The sequence below is a fragment of the Porites lutea genome, chromosome 6, assembly GCF_958299795.1.
Source record: "Porites lutea chromosome 6, jaPorLute2.1, whole genome shotgun sequence".
NCBI lineage: Eukaryota > Metazoa > Cnidaria > Anthozoa > Scleractinia > Poritidae > Porites > Porites lutea.
The window spans coordinates 12,871,552-12,892,269 of record NC_133206.1 but is presented as its reverse complement, the minus strand read 5'-3'; the positions used below and the strand labels follow the sequence as shown (position 1 = coordinate 12,892,269).

The following is a 20,718-nucleotide window of genomic DNA, read 5'->3' as shown; positions in this document are numbered from 1 at the left end:
CAATAATTTTTTTCCAAAGTATCTACTTCCGTGATGTTAGTTTGAAAAACTATTTGATTCGTTATGTAAATCAAAACAAGTCAATGTCAGAATCTTAAACAGTGTCGAGGTTTGAAGGTCTCATACATGCTTTCCATACATACTTTATTAACGTGACTAACGTGGCTCTCGGCGACACAGCTCTTTCAAGACTTCCCTTGAGTGTATCCCCCCGGAGCAAGTTATCTGCTCCTATTTGTGCCTTATTGCCTTTAAGTAGAGGTATGTTTTACTTGCCGTAGAAAACGAAGCTACAATAGCTCTAAACATGTTCTTCTAGCATTGTGATTTCGATGGCCTTAAACCTTTGACGACTACTTTAGTCGTTGTCACTCCATATCGAACGGTGCATGATCATGCATGTTTTCCCTCTAAACCCATTTAGCTTTCAGTTGATCTAAGTTAATAAATTTGTAAGCAACAACGTCACAAAAAGTTTCTAGCGATATCTGGTTTTGGATATTCTGACTACTCCGAACAACGTTATACTCACAGAAAAGGTAACATTTTGAGGAAAAAGCCGCTGCCAATGTGGCGGTTTATCTGCTACTCTTTTTTCCTTTCCTAAAAAGTTGGCTAACCACAATTCTATACAAAAAAAGACGATAAAGTGGGCAAAAAACTGCTAATATAGAAGAAAGGCAAAGAAAAAAAGAGAACGATAGAGAAAGATCGAAATAGATTCGCAAATCAGAAATTTTGGCTTGTGCGCATGCGTGAAAAACAAAAAAGCTGTTTAATTACGCGATTAGTCGGAAATATGCCTTTGTTTGATGAAAAATTCATTTTTAGCCATTCTTTTAGCCATGCTAATTAGTCGAAAACCAGTCCAAAGAAGAGGAATTGGTGAAAAATGCGGTTTTTTCGCTACTCGCCTGCCGTCACCAAAGGGTTAAAGGAAGTTACCAATTTGTTTCAAATTGGCCTTTTTCCTCATAAAAAAGTCAAATTTGCCCATTTCAGCACAAAAACGGCTTGGAAACTAAAATTTCGAGGACGTTTTTGGACTTTTTACATTTAGGGCATGAATTTTTCGTCATTTCAGGCCATGGAACCTAAAAATGAGCCTAGCTAACTGTAAAAAGGGGCAATACGGACGCAATACGTCCTAGCCGGCATGATCGCATGCTGTTTACTGAAAATTCCCTCATCCATGTCAGGAAATTCTGTATTTTAAAACCTCCCCTAGGGCATGACTCAGCAACTGAGGACATTTCTGCTACGTTTTCAATGTTGGTTAGCATGCAAGGATTTTTCCCATGCCTATCGTCAATGATTTGCTCACTGGTAATAGAGGGGGTGGCCCCAGAGTGGTTTTGCATTGAAATTGGCATGCAACAGAATTTCGCATGCCCTGTAAGCATAATTTGAGGTTCCGTGACCTTCTCACCCAGGCCGCGAGAAGCCTAGGTTCTAGTAATAAGTAATTCATACCCAGCAAAATCTCCGGCATGCCGGGCATGCCAAATTTTCTGGCATGCCCGGCATGCCAAATTCTCTGGCATACCGGGCGTGCCATAATCTGGGTCATGCCGGGCATGCCAAAATCGGTCTCTGGCATGCTCTCAACGCACAGGTTATAATTCCTTGAATCTACAGAGATTTTAAGCCTGGCTAAAAAAAAAAAAACTAAACAGATCACAGTCCTTATCTTTTGATGAACGGTTACACGATGACGTCATTGCTGTTCCTTTCATTTTCATAGATTTGGTTGTCCCAGCGAAGTTTAAATGACAAAAGCTATAATTTTCACAAGAAAGAAAAACCCTGAGGGATTCTGCCGTAGTAATAAAACAGCGTCATCGTGGAGATGACCTGTTGGGGGATTGTAAAAACTCCTCACCCCTTTTAATGGGTCTTTAATAGGATTCCCATTTCACATTGCGAATAAAATGGAATTGACTGAAATCAGTAAAAAGAGAGACAGAGACTATTTTCATTGTATAATAAAATGCATCTATGTTCCATGAAAGCTTTTAAAAATACAAGGTTATAGAATATCTTTCAAAGTTCATTACAAACTGAGCTAAGCCCCAAAATCACTGTTCATTATTCAGTAAATTATGATGTTTGACAATGCAATGTGCTTAAATATAACGTTGCAATTACAAATCTCTCTAACGCAATTTTCCCTACGTCAGAAAAGCTGTTTTTATCTTGTTTCACATTTTGATAAGGAGTCTGAGTTCCTCTTTCGTGTTTTGTAGGCTTGCCAGGGATTAATGTTTTTGTGTCATTACCAGTGTCTGTGTTCTTTGTTTTTTACTCAAAGTAAGTCAGTAATAACTGACAGTATCAAAGAATTGCTCTCTAGAAAAGTAATTATCTCCTCGTCATGTCTGGAAGTTACCTGTAACAAAAAAGAAATGGAATGTTAACACATGCAAGGGCAATATGAAAAAAAGAAATAGAACATGTAGAGCTCAGCTTCTCTTAACATATTTTCATGCTGGCTTGTTGAGTCTGTTAAAGGTCGAAACTAATTGTCTGAGGCTAATTTCACAAGAGTATGCAATTGAGATAAATGCATGGTAAATAAAGTGAAAGAAACGTGGTCTCACATTAGCCAATTTACATTGCGTTGTTCGATGATGTTTACACGCTCTTCTACTGCGAAATAAACCAGTGCATTTGGATTTGCATGTCAAGATTATACCGAGTTTGACTGACACTTAATTGAACAACAGTTTCATTTTTAAGCAGGTGAGGTGTAGACCCATATAAAGCCGGAATATGTAAAGGAAACTCTGCGAAAACTTTTTCGCATCTTTTTGTGGCGATATTCTCTCATGGCCCGTCAGCTGATTAGGGCTTGCGAAGAAAAAGTAAATTAGGACCAAAGGTTAAAGCCTGTCCGGTTACATCATTTCGTATGTTTCGTATAAATAGGTCATAAAATAGGATTTAACGAGAGCGAATTTGTTTCTCAATCGGTGTATAAAAAAGTGAAGCTATCAAATGAGAAGTTTATAGAGTATCAAAATTATTAAATTAAAAGCTCATATAATTAGGAAAATTCCTGTACGAAAACAATGCTAGTGACATTAAATTGATCAGATAAAATTCTCAGAAAAAATGTCGAATAAAAGCCTCATTGTTTGCTTTTGTTTTTGCGTAAAGGTAAATTTTTCGGCCCACAAAGCAAAGCTGAAAACGGGACTAAATCTTAGTTTTTTACATTGAATTTGTTTATTAGCTTAGTTTTCGTCCGTTTTAAAAGCTTTATAACCCAGTCATAATTTTCGGGTTAAAATAGTACAAAATCATTTCAAAAACCATGTTCATTCAAAGTAGAGCGGGCAAACGTGAACATTTTGTAATTCAAAAGTCGGACCCAGCCAGGTTGTTTAAGCTTAGAATTATTTGCATTTTAGTGTCCTATAAATTTAACAGAATCGCCTCTCAGAGGCTTACTGTAGCAAAGCATTTTGTAGTACACTCGTAGACAAGCAATGTAAGCCTTAAGTCTTTGCTTGGATGAGATGTCCAAAAGAAAAATTAGTTTTGTGGACCTAAACGCACATTCACAGACTGCTTATATTGAGTTGTTTACAACTTTGCATTGACACCTGCAGCATGTTCATTTTTTTAAAGCGAAATCCAAATCTGATTTTGGCAGTTGATTTACGGATATTTTATTTTGTCTCCAAAAGTGATTGTAATATCCGTTTGATTGTCTTTCAAACAACAGTCAAACTATGCAGCAAAAATAAGTAACCAGGGCGGATAAAGGTAGGGCGGTGAAACGAGCGCGTCCGAGCAAAAAGGTGTGATGCAGTGGACTGGCACTATGTTTAGAAATGTTGCTTGTTTTCGACTTCGGTCGGGGCTTGCGATGTGGTTTGTACATAAGACACTGCCGCTGTCACTGAATTATGGCGCCTTGATAATTTGTTTTCTTGCACTTCTTCCTCGTTCCTTTGTGCTGGTACGCTGTCTCCGAGAGGCAAATGTTGCTATTTTTTGCGGGAGGTTTAGTTGGAGTAGACAAACATTTCTTTCAAAGGGTTTCTTTTATTACTTCCATGACTCTACCACTGAATTATATTTTCGTTCTGCTACTCGCCAATGTCGATGTTATTCCAAAACAAAAACAACTAAGTACTGTCTAAAGCACGAAGGAAAATCTCATCCATGTCATCCATGGCAAAACTAAAAGACAGCAGATCGTGTTTCATAACTAGATGACGTATATTTTATAAATGCGTGCAGCTCGTGCAAGGTGAAATTATGCTAATTTCAATCACCATCATCCTTCTTTTTAATTTTGAAAAAAACATCTCATACGTCTTTCTGTTTCTTCGAAACTTCAAAATTAGTTTCCCCTCAGTTTTTACTGTTTACCTTGTTTTGTTTTAGAGAGAAAAACGGAGAAAAAACCTTACAACTAACCTTAATAAATTTTGTTTACATGCGGTTGCCGGATTTGCAACGCATTGCGCGAATCGCCATGTCGCGTTGCAAACGAGAAGCAAAGTTTGAAGAAGTACAACGCCACTATATCAATATATATCAATCTAATTTTTTGTTATGTTATATAAAATTTATCCCTCTTTAACATATGTAAAAATTGAGGTTAAGAAGTGTTAAGCTTTTGCAAACGAAACGGTGAAAGACGATTAGGTGATATTTAGTGGAAGGAGGAGGTATTCAACACTTTCAAATTAAACTCAAATTTTGGCATTATACGACCAACAAGTTTGACCTATAGACGTACAGACACAAACATATGAAACTGTTTATTGATATTGTTATGAAAAGAATTTATCTATTTAACACTGTAGCCTGAAATTACAGAAAGAAAATAGGATTTCCGGTTTGCAAAAAGGAAAATTTCGCCGGCCTTGAAGCGCACCGGAAGCGCGGAAAGAGCGCTCGTGCCAGTCCTACTCCGCATCACACATTAAATGAAGAGCGGAGCGCTCGTTTCACCGCCCAACCTTTATCCGCCCTGTAAGTAACTTTACCATTACAGTGAAAAAATATGACCGTAGGTGCCAAAAATAATTATACTCGAGCTATAAAATTAGATCTGACTTTTTTTAGCTTTGGTTTCTATATTTTTGAAGTTTTCTCTAGCTAGTCTTCTTAGCAGCAGAAGAAGATTACAAGACATACAAACAGAAACAATCCGAAGTGAACGAGTTGACAACCACTTATGCCGGAGTTCTTAGGCATGCTCAACAGCAAGATAAACTGAATGCCAAAAGGCTAATTTACGGGATTTGTTCGATATTCAGGCTTTTTCTTTACGAAATTAATACTAAATTTGTACTTACAGTCTCTCGCAGAATCCATTTCTTGTCCAGCATTCACCAACATCTCAACTATGCACCGCAGAAAAAAAAGACAAACAAGTGCGAAGACACATGACGACATCGTGACGCCACAACTGCCACGCTACATCAAACTAGATTCATCGTCATCCGAAAACACTTCTGCGGAAATTCGGCCGATTTCGTGCGTGCTCGGGGTATCTTCGGATGACGCAGATGACGTTGCTCAAAGGACTATCGTCAGCAAGGAGCAGTTTGCGAGATTCGCATAGCCGACAAGAAGCGTACTGAAAAACTAAGCAAAATCTCTCTGAGAAGGCAGTCCAAATTCACCAAATCTGAACGTCTTTGCAGTATTAACGTCGTACTCTCGTACTGACTTGAACGACCTGGTAAGCTTAATTTTCACCAGTCTTTTAATGCTGTTGACCGGGAAAAATTCCGACGCGATAAAACTTAAGCATGGATAAGTTTATACTGAGAAGATTTGTTATCTTATTGTTTTAGACGCTTTTCCGCGATCAAATTTAAATCTGGACCTAGAAATGTCAGTATCGGTTTGAAATAAAAGGATTAATCTTTGATTGCAAGTTAAGTATTCTATTTTATGCATGAATAATGTTGTTTTGTTGTGCTTTTTATTTATAAATCCAGTCTTCTGTCTTCAGTTTTGCCAGTCGATCCCGTGACACACATTGTGACAAACATGACTTTTTTTGTTATGTATTTATTGCCAGGCATGAAACCTGTAACTTCAAGCTCCCTAAGATATATTTGGCGATTATATGTGATTCTCAGGATACGATGCTGAAGCGAACATCAAAATCAGTCTCGCTGGGCATGTCAATTTCTTGCCTGGCATGCCGGGCATGCCAAACCAAATGGCTTCACCATCGGCATGCCCGGCATGCCAAACCAGAGGAGCAAAAACTGGGAATGAATTATCAACCCGGCGAGAGATCTGGGACCTAAGTTTAGCTCGGTCAATTTTGGGCTGCGAGGGCATGAACCCATTTTTTCCATGCCTATGAGATGTTATTTCTAAGTACCAATGTTCCCTTGAATTTTGTCATGCCTAAATATATAAAATTTTCCCTCTCTCATTAATCCTCAGACTGGATGCGTTTTTTACGCTCGCTAGGCATGTTCCACTGAAAATCATGCCTATACCCTTATTCAAAACAAAATGCTATCAAATTTTAGTTTCCAAGCCGTTACAAAACAGGTTTGTAATGTGAAAAAGAAGAACTTCCAACGTTTAATTAATGTTAATAGCAATTTTCTTATTTAGATGATTGAGATATTAGTTGAATAGGCTAATTTTAAAAGCAAAATGGCGGTCACTGTGACGTCATGTATGACGTCATCATGTCTTGACTAACCTTAACAATGCTAAAATAATAGGGAGTTTAAGGTGATTCCATAGTAAAAGAACCTAACATAGATTTTAGCTAAAACTTGGTACACTGATGTAACAAGTCAAGAAGATGATAAAAAAGTAATAAAAAGTGAGGGTCACCGTGCTCGTTTTGACGTCACAATGCTGACAAATACGGCTATTTAGGACCCTTTTACCAAAACCGCGGGCAGCGCAAAACTAGACAAAAAGGAGAGATTTTTTCGATGATGCATGTGACATCACACAGAATTTGACTTTAATGTATTGTTTATCCACTTACGTACCAGAAAAATGCCTTTTAATGCCCTTGTTTTTACTTTACGCTCCAAAGTAGAATTAAATTGGACGCGCGCTTTTCGACCCGTGATGCCTCAATCCGTACAATTTAGTAAAATTACCAAAAAACTGAACATAGATTAGTGCCAATTTTTTTCTCCTCGAAAGGAAGCACTGTCCTTATTAAAATCATGAAATAAAAAATGGGGGTCACCGTACTCGTTTTTGCGGTAGAGCTGCAGAAAGTGCGCACCAAACGCATTTTCTCCGATTTTTGAGAGAGGACTGGGGCGAGTTTCAAAATAGAATGTATGTGAAAGGGGGAAGAAAGTATTAATAAATCCATTTTTACAGAATTTACATCGAGATATCACATCTAGGACACACTGTGATAAAGAAAGTGTTTAAATGAAAATCAAAGTGAGTAAGCACAAGTTAAACATCCACTATCGAGGTTCTCCGAGAGGAGGTCGAACTCAGCAACACGCGTACTGCTTACGTTATGCACATTCCCAACACATTGAGTCTCACCTCGGCAAAAAAACAACAGAAAACAAAAATTCCAATAGCGTTTCTCTTCAGTCAACTTCATTTTAATAATATTACTTCACATGCTCTTTTTTACGGCGGCCATCTTGTTATGCGCAGTAAGAGATGCGCAGTGCAAAACTAGGGAATCACCTTAAGATACGGCGACTACGGACTACGACTACGGTTAAACATGCTACTACGCATGTTCAAAACCACGTGACGTTTCGTTTTTTCCGCGTAGTCCTGCGGTTACGGTGAGTTGTTGAGCTGTTTCGCGTAGTCGGGACTACGGAGAACATTCTGCCCGTATTTTGTTGTCTCGGTAATTCAGAATCTCGTCTTTTCGTTAAAAAAGTTTTCAATTCACCTGGTTTGAGCGAGAGGGAAGCGAAATATGTAAGTTGTGTCTAATTTCTGCTCAAAGTTACACTTTTAATCCACTGTTGTGACCTCATTTTTATCTAGCTAAGCTCATAATAAGCTTAGCTGTTTATACGCAGAATTCAGATTGACGGCCGAGGAGAAGAGAAATCATGCAGGTAATTTACTTTCTCTTCGCACTTGGAAAGTTTCAATGTTTGTTCGAACTGATTATTGTGTCTTTCTACTTGTGTAACCTTTGTTTATGCGAGTTTTTGTATCGTATTTGCTGAATGAAAATGATGTAAACATCTTCAAGACAATCGAGACTCGGCATTTCAATACTTCAAATTAAATCAGATCAGTAGTCGGAGAAGTCCATCTTCTAAATCTAATAAATGAGCTATTACTATTTCTGTCTATTTCTTTAATATTTGACTTAGAAATTATGGGCAACAAAGTAAAACCTGTGTAACCAAAACTTTGTTTACCAATTTCACCCGACGTAATTGCTTCCTTCAAGTATGGAAGAATTTGTTCATTTGTTCTAAAGATAAGATCACTTGCAAAACTGTCAGACTTGCATTTTTGTGAACTGTGATGAAAACAAGAAAATCTTTGCGTGTTGTTTCCCTCTCCGCCTCTTCTCTCGTAGTCTACTGTCTGTAGTGCAATCTTAACGTTCTATATTTGCACGACTCAACCCACTGCTACGAACAAAGGACAACGCTCGTCCAGCCGTAGTTCGTAGTCCGTAGTCTCCGTATCTTAAACTCCCTAATATCTCAGATACCTAGTGGTTCAAATATTCTTTTTAAAAAAAGTGTGTTTAAATTAAGAGGGAATCAAAGGTTTGTTTATAAATCCAAGATGGCGACCAAAATAAGGGTTAAAGTGGGAAATTTAAAATTCGATTTACAAAGTGAAAGCTACCGTTCTATCCTTGCTATCATGCATTTTTGTGATGCTTTTTACTCAAACATTTAGATTATACATGTTTTGTTTGTTCCCCTGGAGTGAGCCATACAACCCCCCTAGCTGATGGACTAGAAAGCGCCCCTGGGTATTCCCGAAAAAAGCGCGGTGGATGATGGGAAGCCCGTCTCCCATTTCTTTTTCCCTTTCCCCCTCCCCGGAGAGAGTAAGATCACTCACTGCAAGTACTACGGACACAAAAGAAGTTATTTGGACGGATAATCTGAGAGAAAGGATGGCTGCTGTTGAAGAAAACTGGCAGATGAAACTATCAACCATTAAGGAAAGAACCACGGCTATTTTCGACAACGAGTTATTGAGCGATATAAAGTTTATGGTTCCTGTTTCAGAAGATGAAAGTGAAACCCGGAAGACGATTCCAGCCCACAAGCTCGTGCTGGCTATTAGCAGTCCTGTCTTCTATGCCATGTTCTATGGGCAACTGGCGGAGGCTAAAGACTGTGTTGAACTGCCTGACTGTGAGTACGACAATCTGTTGGAGTTTCTTCGGTACTTGTACAGCAATGAGGCGAATCTAACCGGAAGTAACGTGATGCATGTTCTGTACTTAGCGAATAAGTACATGGTACCTTCACTTGCTGAGAAATGCAGTGAATATCTACGAGAAAACCTGTCAACAGCCAATGTATTCTCCATCCTTCCACACGCTAAAAAATTGGATGATAAAGATCTGGAAGATCGATGCTGGGAAGTGATTGAGGCAAACACAGAGGAAGCTGTGACGTCAGATGATTTTGTCACGCTTGAGCGATCTCTTGTTGAGAGTGTTGTGAAGAGGGAAAGACTGACCGTAAAAGAAGTGGATCTGTTCAAAGCTGTTGATCGCTGGGCGACAAGAGAAAGTGAAAGGCAAGGAATAACTGCTGATGGCGAGTCAAAGAGAATAATCATTGGAGAGGACATCGTGAAAGCAATACGGTTTCCACTGATGTCACAGAAGGAGTTTGTCTCTGTTGGTTTAGATTCGAGAATTCTTAATTTTGGAGAGATGAGTGATCTAATGAAGTTCTATAATGATGTTGAGTTAACCTCCCCTTTACCATTTATACAGACCCCAAGAACTGACAGCACACAGCTCCATCAATGCTACAGATTTTCAAATTACAATTCACCATCAACGTGCTGGTCATATAATGGTACACCTGATGCGATTGTTTTGTCTGTTAATAAGTCTGTTAAGTTGCATGGTATTCAACATTTTGGCAGTGAAGGTGGGCAGTACACAGTTTCTACAGAGGTTAAAGATACCACAAATAATTTTACACTGGTAAAGAAAACAGGGTCCTACTCATCATTAAAAGATGAGAAGCTAGGCTATTACGGATTTACTGTCTGTTTTGATCCTCCTCTCTGTTTACATGAAAGCAAGAAATATGTGGTTAGGTCACTCATTAGAGGCCCCATTTCATGGTATGGTCAAGGGGGTAAAACATCTTTTGAGTGTGGTCAAGTACAGTTCAATTTTTACAATTCAACGGGTGATAACAATGGAACAGGTGAATCAAGTGGCCAGTTCTCTACTTTTATTTTTAAGAAGTAATTTTTTGTATGTTTGCAGTACTTGGTTGCCTTCAGTCAAAATAAGAAATGAAAGAGTAACCAGTTCAGCGTGCAAAGAAAGTCATGTCCGATAGCCTGGGGCTAGTGGATTCTGCTATTGGGTTAGTAATTTTTGTTCTTACAATGTAATTTGCCTGACGGGCAAGTGCTGTTTTCTGGGAAATTCAAATTACAGAAGGATTTTAATCAATCCTGCTAATCAAAAAGGGTTTTGGGGCTAGTTGAAATGACTTGTGGGCTGGTACATGCCAGCTACAGCTTGCCCGAATGGCAGTCTGTAATATTGACTTTCTTTCCACCCTGCCAGTTATCCATATTAATAACAATAATATTAATAACTACAACTCTGTTGATCACTGGCGACACACAAAAGAAGTTCAGGGGCTTTAAATAAAGCCAGTGCCGTAGCCATACCAAACGGCCAACCGAGGCAGGCGGGAGTTGCTAGGGGGGTTCGGGGGCATGTCCCCCCCCCCGAGAAATTTTGAACTTTAGTCTCTCGGAAATGCGATTTGCAGCGTTTTCTGGGCCTTTTTTCGGGTTAATTTAAGTGGAATTTAAAAAGCAATAATCAGAAACAAGCTACATAATCTGGGTGACCGTTAACCTCGCCGATGGTTTTGATCAGTATTTGTTCAAAAAAAATTTGAGTTAACGTACGTAGCCCCTTGAGATCGATGATATGGTAATTTTTTCATAGTATATTGACTGAATTGCTGAATTCTTTGTAATATCATGATGCGTTAAAAATATCCGATGATCGCTTATGTAAAATAAAAATGATCGGCGAAATTCGTCAAAATTTTACCGAGGCGAGTGCCTCGGTTGGCCTCATACTAGCTACGGCGCTGAAAGCCTTTTTGATTTTTATGCTCTTTTCCCATTTGATCTTCAAAAACATTGTCCATTGTTTAATACAGGCAAAAATCTCTGCATAGTGCCCTTTGTATGAACAGAAGGTTATATGGAAAATTCCCAAAAGAAGAGTGAAAGGAAAAGTTTCTTTAAAATTTCGCATAGGCTGCTCATACCATACTGATCAGGCCTTCATATCCTTACACTCAGCCACAGGTCCTGGAAAGTCAAACAATGACTCGCATTGATTATGTAATAATTGGACATTTAATTATGGTATAAATAGAACTGGGTGCTGTAATCTTAGGAGTGACTAACAAACTTGGAGGACTGCATAGAGGGAGTCCTATTTCTTAAAACAATAGTATTTTATGCGCTGAATTGGACAACAGATGTTCTGTTACCACTTAATCAAAACAGTAATAGGACAAAATTTGTGGGTGTAGACTTTCTCAAAGTCCATCGCTTCTCGTTTCTGGTACTGGTAGTAAAAAAATTGAGCTTGACTTGTGGCAAGTCTATGATGTAAGCTTTTTTAAAGATAGACACAAGATCTTCAAAGAGTTTTTCTAGACAACAAACAAGAAAAGACATTCAAGTGTAACCTGAGATGAGGCTCTATTTTCGTTTCGCTTTGAAAATTACATTGCGGCAGGCAAGGCGAAAGAGATCTCAGGTTATTCAAGTGTGCCTATGATGGCATGCAGTGTCCAGTGTCTTAGGCATGGCATACAAAATGTCCTGTTAATGCTGAAATCATGGCTGCTTGTAAGCAATCAGATTAGGGAATTTTGTTATAGTTATTAGTAATTACGTTTAAGTTAAACGTTTTATATAACTATAAAGGCCACTGACAAAAGTCTGTGGGTTTATATGAGTTAATTAAAACAACCGATCCAAACCTTTGTAAAATGTTTTAAGCCACAAGGCATATGGCGGAAAGAGGCCTCGGTAAATTTGTGTATTTTGCAGTAAACGTCTTAAATTCCTGGCAATAAGGGAAAAATTCCACCTCTGTGTCTCAAGGAAAAACTGACGGTAAAACACAGACAATATATATATTATGTTATATTGTTATATTTTTTTCACGTGCAACCCTAAACGAGACCTTCACGGCTAAATATGATGGCTTTTTGCCCAGAACATTCTAAGTGAGACCAAAATCCGAAATTTACACCCCTAAGCGAGACGACGAGCATCCCCACCCCTTCCATATGCAGAGCCCCCCCCCCGGGCCTGCGATGTATTCCACTGTGTTTTGGTGTCTCCTTGTCTTAACTTGTTTCTAGTTTTTTGGCTTTATTGCATAACCACTGTTACTCCCTTCACAAGACGAAGTCAGGGCTGGTCATTTCTATCTGGCTGCAGGGTCCTGGACCAGTCGCAACAAAAATGCCGTTTTTTCGCCGAAATTCAAATTCACTGCGAATTTTTTCAGCTCCAGCCCAAGAGGGAAACCTCTTTTTCCTCTCTGGGAGATAACGAGGCATTTTGCGCAAAGCGCAAGGAGAGGGGAGGAGAAAATTCAACTCCCAACATTGTTGGGAGTTGTCATTTGCGCCCGTGTTGGTGTAGCCTTGTTGGCGGTGTGTTCCCGGTGTGATCTATTATATAAGCTAAAATTCAAGAGCATGTAAACTCCCAGCTACAAGAGAAATAAATCCAGTAAGAACTGAACTTTTATACAATAGTCCATTTTCGAGTTCGCTATGACCGCTGAATTAAAGAAGTGAAGACGCATTTTTTACATTCTAGCCTCAATCTGAAGTAATATATTCACAAATTGCAACGAGAAAAAGACATGTTTATTACTCTGTCTATTGTGTATATTCAAATTTCAAACACTTACTTGCCAGAATTTCTGAATATTTTACTTTACGTCGAGGCTAACCCTGTATGAATGTGTCGTTAATGTCTATATTCAGCGGTAATTTTTGATTCGAAACTGGACTATTAAAGTATTAGGAAACAGGCGCGTAGCTGGGCAGGAGGGGTGTTCGTACTGATATGAATATTTCTTAACAGAAGGAAATACTGCGAACGCCAAAGGCGCGAGCCTCTAGGGGTTTGTTGGGGCAAATTGCTACCCCAGAAAATGTTGAAATCTAGAAACCTGGAAATGCTATTTTCAGTAGTCTCCACTTGAATATTTCAATCTCGATCAAGTCTAAAATAACAGGTATTTTTTATAGTCATAACAACAATATTTCCGTTTGACTTGGAGCATTAATTCATACATAGTGATACATACCGGCTAAGTACACGAAACGTTTTACAAAACTCGAAGTGTGCTGCAAGGTATTTCGGAGAAAAAGCTTAAGCCCCCAAATTCCCCGGCTCCGTTGTTATTGTACTGAAAGCAGCGTCAAACGTTAATATGTATTAAACACGTATCACCTAGGTCCCCAAAAATCGTATTCCCCGCCTTTCGTCTTTCGAGACTCCATTTGTCAAATCCGGAACGCCTGTTAAGGAAATATCTTCAATGGTGGGATTATTTTGACTACATATAATACTAGGTCACTATAGGATATATTGGGGCAACAACATGGGCTAACGTAATTCAGGTAATTATCAACTCACAAAAGGACTATTCCGTTTCGTAAGGCAAACTTTGCAATTGTATCATCCACGTGTGGAGGCCTTCAAACAAATTGACCATGACTTTGTCCAGATCGATAGGCATATCGTACTTGATATGCATGATGGCCAGTGAGGAGAGCCTACTCTCGCCCATGGTACATCGCATGTAAATGTTCAGCCTTCTCATTGTGTTGATTGAACGCTCGCCCTCGCATGATGTCACGAGAAGAGTAGCCGCAATCTTGAGAAGAATGTACAGGTTAGGGAATTCGGCGGAGCTAAAGTGCAGGTCACAGGTCACAGGTCAGGTTACAGGCCACAGGTCACAGGTCACAGGCCACAGGTCAGGTCACAGGTCACACAAAAAACAATAGGACACTGCACAAAACTGTTCTGGACTGACGTTTTACTATACAAAAATAAAATAAGCCAAGGAACCTTGATGATATTTTTGTCCTTTAAACAATATTAAATTCCACACATGGAATTATATTTTCATGCTGATCATACGGCAAATCCAAACTTCGTAACGAAATCACAAAGGTGTGCAAAATCATGTGATTTGTACGAAAAACAAATCACATGTTTTTCACTGAAAACGAAGTGTTGTCGTGTTGTTAGGATGTCATCTCCAAATAAACCATGCAGCCAAGCTAACTTGGAGCGAGTCATTGAAATGCAGCACTCTAATCCTTTGATACATCAGCAGTTTACAGAGTCAAAGATTCAAGTTGTAATGGCGGAGTGCTCCCACCTAAGGGCCACGAGGCAAATCCAACAGAGGTTTTTTAAGCTGTTGTGCAACAGAAAGTGAGAAAATGGCAAGCTCTTGGGAGAAGAGCCGAGAAATATGGTCCAGCAACTATTCGAGAGGCCCAAATAGCAGTGTCTGAAGTTCTTAGCCGAATACACTTTAACACAGCAGTATTTTGTGACTGGTACGAAGCGCGAGCAACAGGCCGCCATCTTCAAAAGAGATGGAAGACCGATCTGGTGGCAAGAAGAGTGTAGGACGAGGAAAGTCTGAAGAGAGTTGCCGTATTTCAGTGGTGAAATAAGTTTTAGACTGTCCTTAAGTTTTTCTTCCGTTTTTCCGTCGAATGCTTTTCAAAACATCGACAAACACGTCATGATATTCTTAACGCAACAACCCTTCGTTTTGACATTCCTTTTTTCTAACAAATCACGTGATTTTGCGTACCTTTGTGATTTAGTTACCAACTTTGGTTACGTGATCAACATGAATATATTTTCTCATGTGTGGGACTTGGTAAAGTTCAGAACAGAAAAAATATAATTGAGGTTCTTTGGCTTGTTTTATTTTTGTATTATAAAATGTCAATCAAGAACAGTTTTGTCCAGTGTCCTATTGTTTTTGTGTGTGACCTGTGATCTGACCTGTGACCTGACAAGTGGCCTGTGGTCTGACCTGTGACCTGGCCTGTGGCCTGCGACCTGTGACCTGACCTGTGACCTGCACTTTAGCCCCAGTTTGTACTCAAACTCCTAACAATTTTTATTTGTGCCCATAGGACTTTTTGCGATACTGTTAGCGTTTTATTGCCGGGTAATTTAAACTGAACTAAAACATTCAAAGTTTGTTTTCCATTCCTCCACTATTTGCTAAAAGCTAAAAATTAACAGCTTGTGTTTTTAGTCCGCGTCCATCATTGACCTGCAAAGGGGGTTCGTTTGAATTCAACGGTCAACCGTCAAAAAAGGTTACTTTGGACCGTTAAAAATGCAGATTAATATTTACCTTCATAAAGTTTGAAGGTATTTTAAATCTCTCACCATTTCAAAAGAATCTATTAACTGGAAAAAGACCTCGCCCCGGTTCTCTGCCCGGGGAGTATTCCCATAAATTTCGGATCGGTGTGTGTTTATAAGGGTGAGACAAACGAAAACTAATACCCTGTTTAAGGTCCATTTCTCAAAAATTAGAACCCATTCAAGAGGGGAATCTTCCTACAATCGCTTTCCCAGGCGCGTAGGAGGGGGACTTCGAGGGGTTATAGCTGACGGCTGACGGTTAACCTCATTCCCGAGATCCTCGCGAAAATAAAGTGACTTCCTCGAATCAATCGCTTCCCTTTTTATAATTCCGCATCACTGTCCTCATCATTACAGTCAAATTGCAGATACGAAAAAAAAAAAAAGTGGTTTTACAGGCTACTAACTTACAATTTACCCAGGAAAACCTGGAAATTCTTGCTGCACGTAGGCAAGAAAATTTTGGTTAAAACATCAAATGGTTCGCGCATTTCCGTTTGGGACACTTCAGAAAACTGGGCTGTGATTTGAGGCGAATCCACTTTTCTAGTTTTTTAAGTCTGTAACGCTGATTTGGAGATACTATGTAGCTAGCGGCTCGTTCTCCCACCACGTCAAATCTTATAGTTTTATGTTTTTGCACAATATTTCCACCCGGGTGGTTTGTGTAAATGGTAAGCCCCCCTCCAACACTGAGATCTATTGCTGAGGGACCTCTCTCTCTCTTCTTCCGGAGGACTGTCGTGGAAGTCTGCGGAGGAGCGCGGTGGAAGATGGGACCATGGACCCTCTCCCCAGCCTCCCAGGCCCAACGACACAGAGGAAAGGGAAGGAGAGGGTACGATCGCTCACTACAAGTACTACGGAGAGAATAGAAGTTATTTAGACGGTTAATCTGAGAGAAACGATGGCTGCTGTTGAAGAAAACTGGCAGATGAAACTATCAACCATTAAAGAAAGAACCACGGTTATTTTCAACAACGAGTTATTGAGCGATGTAAAGTTTGTGGTTCCTGCTTCGCAAGCAGATAGTGAAACCCGGAAGACGATTCCAGCCCACAAGCTCGTGCTGGCTATCAGCAGTCCTGTCTTCTATGCCATGTTTTATGGGCAACTGGCGGAGGCTAAAGACTATGTTGAACTGCCTGACTGTGAGTACGACGGTCTGTTGGAGTTCCTTCGGTACTTGTACAGCGATGAGGCGAATCTAACCGGAAGTAACGTGATGCATGTTCTGTACTTAGCGAATAAGTACATGGTACCTTCACTTGCAGAGAAATGCAGTGAATATCTTCGAAAAAACCTATCAACAGCGAATGTATTCTCCATTCTTCCACACGCTAAAAAATTTGAGGATAAAGATTTGGAAGATCGATGCTGGGAAGTGATCGAGGAGAACACGGAAGAAGCTGTGACGTCAGATGATTTTGTCACGCTTGAGCGATCCCTTATTGAGAGTGTTGTGAAGAGGGAAAGACTGACCGTAAAGGAAGTGGATCTGTTCAAAGCTGTTGATCGCTGGGCGACAAGAGAAAGTGAAAGGCAAGGAATAACTGCTGATGGCGAGTCAAAGAGGAGAATCATTGGAGAGGACATCGTGAAAGCAATACGGTTTCCACTGATGTCACAGAAGGAGTTTGTCTCTGTTGTTTTGGATTCGAGAATTCTTAATATTGGAGAGATGAGTGAATTAATGAAGTTCTATAGTGATGTTGAGTTAACCTCCCCTTTACCATTTATGCAGACCCCAAGGACTGACAGCACACAGCTCCATCAATGCTACAGATTTTCAAATTATTATGCACCAACAACGTGGTGGTCATATAATTCTGGTAAACCTGATGTGATTGTTTTGTCTGTTGATAAGTCTGTTAAGTTGCATGGTATTCAACATTTTGGCCGTGCAGGTCATGAGTACACTGTTTCTACAGAAGTTGAGGATACCTCAAATAATTTTACACTCGTAAAGAAAACAGGGTCCTACTCATCATTAAAAGATGAGAAGCTAGGCTATTATGGATTTACTGTCTGTTTTGATCCTCCTCTCTGTTTGCATAAAAGCAAGAGATATGAGGTTAGGTCACTCATTAGTGGCCCCCCTTCATGGTATGGTGAAGGGAGGAAAACATCTATTAAGTGTGATCAAGTACAGCTCAAATTTTACAGCTCAAACAGTGATAACAATGGAACAAGTGAATCAAGGGGCCAGTTCTCTGCTTTTATTTTTAAGAAGTAATTTTTTGTATGTTTGCAATAGCTGCCTTCAGTCAAAATAAGAAATGAAAGAGTAACCAGTTCAGCGTGCAAAGAAAGTTGTGTCTAATAGCCTGGGGCTAGTGGATTTTGCTATTGGGCTAGTAATTTTTGTTCTTACAAAACAATGTAATTTGCCTGATGGGCAAGTGCTGCTTTTTGGGGAAATTCAAATTACAGAAGGATTATAATCAATCCTGCTAATCAAAAAGGGTTTTGGGGCTAGTTGAAATGACTTGTGGGCTAGTACATGCCAGCTACGGCTTGCATGAATGGCAGTCTGTAATACTGACTTTCTGTCCTGTGACCCTGCCAGTTATCCATATTAATAACAATAATACTAATAACTACAACTCTGTTCATTACTGGCGACATACAAAAGAAGTTGAGGGTCTTTAAATAAAGCCTTTTTGATTTTTATGCTCCTTTCCCATTTGGTCTTCAAAACATTGTCCAAAAAATATATATGTTACAGGCAAAAATCTCTGCATAGTGCCCTTTTTATGAACAGAAGGTTATATGGAAAATCCCTGAAAGAAGAGTGAAAGGAAAAGTTTCTTTAAAATTTCGGATAGGCTACTCATACCACAATGATCAGGCCCTCATATCCTTACAATCAGCCACAGTTCCTGGAAAGTCAAACAATGACTTGCATTGATTATGTAATAATTTGACATTTAATTATGGTATAAATAGAACTCAGTGGAGTCCAATTTAGTCTCTGTAATCTTAGGAGTGACTAACAAACTTGGAGGATTGCATAGAGGGAGTCCGATTTCTTTAAACAAGTATTTTATGGACCGAATTGGACAACAGACGTTCTGTTACCAGTTAATCAAAACAGTAATAGGACAAAATTTGTGGGTGTAGACTTTCTCAAAGTCCATCGCTTCTCGTTTTTGGTACTGGTAGTAAAAAATTGAGCTTGACTTGTGGCAAGTCTATGATGTAAGCTTTTTTAAAAATAGACACAAGATCTTCAAAGAGTTTTTCTAGACAACAAAACGAGAAAAGACATTCAAGTGTAACCTGAGATCAGGCTCTATTTTCGTTTTGCTTTGAAAATTACATTGCGGCAGGCAAGGCGAAAGAGATCTCAGGTTATTCAAGTGTGCCTATGATGGCATGCAGTGTCCAGTGTCTTATAGGCATGGCATACAAAATGTCCTGTTAATGCCAACAAATCATGGCTGCTTGTAAGCAATCAGATTAGGGAATTTTGTTATAGTTATTAGTATTTACGTTTAAGTTAAACGTTTTATATAACTATAAAGGCCACTGACAAAAGTCTGTGGGTTTATATGAGTTAATTAAAACAACCGATGCAAACCTTAATTGTAAAATGTTTCAAGCCACAAGGCGTATGGCAGAAAGAGGCCTCGGTAAATTTGTGTATTTTGCAGTAAACGTCTTAAATTCCTGGCAATAAGGGAAAAATTCCACCTCTGTGTCTCAAGGAAAAACTGACGAACAATGCTGGGAAATTATAACATCAGTGCTTCACTGATTACCCTGGGAGTGAAGATGTCAGAGAACACTGAGCAAAACAAAGTACTCTTTTACAAGTGACTTAATAAAAGGCAACTCCTCCAAAAGTATTGGTTTTAGATCACTTATAAGGTATTAGATCTGCTATAAACACGTTTATTTCAAAAATGTATTACTCAAATAATAAAAAATTTCCCAGAATCAAAATTACATAGGGCTATCAAGGCTATCAAGACTTCGGAAAATAAATGATATCAGAGGTGTCAATTTTCACACCTAAGTTGTGATTGCAATTTATATAGCAAGCTCAGAAAGTTACGAGTTGCATATTTCTGGCTTTTGCTCGATAACTAGGAATAAAAATCAATTGGACCTGAATTATACTTAGATTGGTAATTAATTTGCCTTTAATTGTCATAATTTATGTACATTAACTTTTGAGTCAGAATAAAATACTTTGGTATAGCTGTAAAAATGAATCCGGCTTATTAGCAGTTCTTCTACACAGTCTTTGTTTTGGTGGGTAGATTAATTTGGACATGTTTAAAATTTTTTACAAATTCTGGCGGCTGGATTTCAGGGCTGGACACAACGCTTGCACCTCTTTACCATGCCAGGGAATGTAAATGATAACACTACTTTTTTTCAAACATTTGTGGAGTAACTGCAATGCTGCAGTCATCATAGCCTTTTCACATGCCGCCTAAACTCACGTTACGAGGAAAGGGTGTAAAGAACATACCATAGGTGACGCGTGACCTTTTCTGCTGGACGCACCGGTGTAGCTTAATAGGCGACCGTTGATATAAGAGACTTTGTATGAGAAATAAAATATAAGCTTACTGAGATCTGCGAAGGCTAACTAATGTTAAATCTAATTTTCCTTCAATGAAATGAATAAAAACCCTTACCTGCGATCCCGGGGGGGGGGGACTCCACATATGAAAGGGGTGGGGAGACTCGTCGGAAATTTTGAATTAAACCCCTAAAGGAGACCAATCTGGGCGTGGCACAACCTTTTTTTTTTACCCCTAAAAGAGACCATGGTAAAACACAGACAATACATATTATGTTAAATTGTTATATTTTTTCACGTCCAACCCTAAACGAGACCTTCACGGCTGAATATATGATGGCTTTTTGCCCAGAACATTCTAAGTGAGACCAAAATCCGAAATTTTCACCCCTAAGCAAGACGACGAGCATCCCCACCCCTTTCATATGCAGAGTCCCCCCCCCCCCCCCCCGGGCCTGCGATGTATTCCACTGTGTTTTAGTGTCTCCTTGTCTTGTTTCTGGTTTTTTGGCTTTATTGCATAACCACTGTTA

The 20,718-nt window shown here is 39.3% G+C and overlaps 2 protein-coding genes and 1 long non-coding RNA gene across 3 annotated transcripts; 2 read left to right on the top strand and 1 right to left on the bottom strand.

The window, feature by feature from the left end:
* Positions 1 to 1,972: 1,972 nt before the first annotated feature.
* LOC140942290 (uncharacterized) lies at positions 1,973 to 5,401 on the bottom strand. Its single transcript, XR_012166522.1, has 2 exons — positions 5,319 to 5,401; positions 1,973 to 2,389 (listed from the first exon to the last, which is right to left on the bottom strand). It is a non-coding gene; the product is annotated as an uncharacterized lncRNA (long non-coding RNA).
* Positions 5,402 to 9,021: 3,620 nt separating this feature from the next.
* LOC140940930 (BTB/POZ domain-containing protein 6-like) lies at positions 9,022 to 10,829 on the top strand. Its single transcript, XM_073389890.1, has one exon. It carries the CDS (start codon positions 9,092 to 9,094, stop codon positions 10,415 to 10,417), a length of 1,326 nt encoding a protein of 441 aa, XP_073245991.1. The 5' UTR covers positions 9,022 to 9,091; the 3' UTR covers positions 10,418 to 10,829.
* Positions 10,830 to 16,481: 5,652 nt separating this feature from the next.
* On the top strand, positions 16,482 to 19,857 carry LOC140941744 (BTB/POZ domain-containing protein 6-like). The gene has a single exon (XM_073390755.1). It carries the CDS (start codon positions 16,556 to 16,558, stop codon positions 17,882 to 17,884), a length of 1,329 nt encoding a protein of 442 aa, XP_073246856.1. The 5' UTR covers positions 16,482 to 16,555; the 3' UTR covers positions 17,885 to 19,857.
* Positions 19,858 to 20,718: the final 861 nt, after the last annotated feature.

Bases quoted from the DNA above. Each gene is read 5' to 3' on its own strand.
- LOC140941744 (XM_073390755.1), top strand. From the start codon at position 16,556: ATGGCTGCTGTTGAAGAAAACTGGCAGATGAAACTATCAACCATTAAA.
- LOC140940930 (XM_073389890.1), top strand. From the start codon at position 9,092: ATGGCTGCTGTTGAAGAAAACTGGCAGATGAAACTATCAACCATTAAG.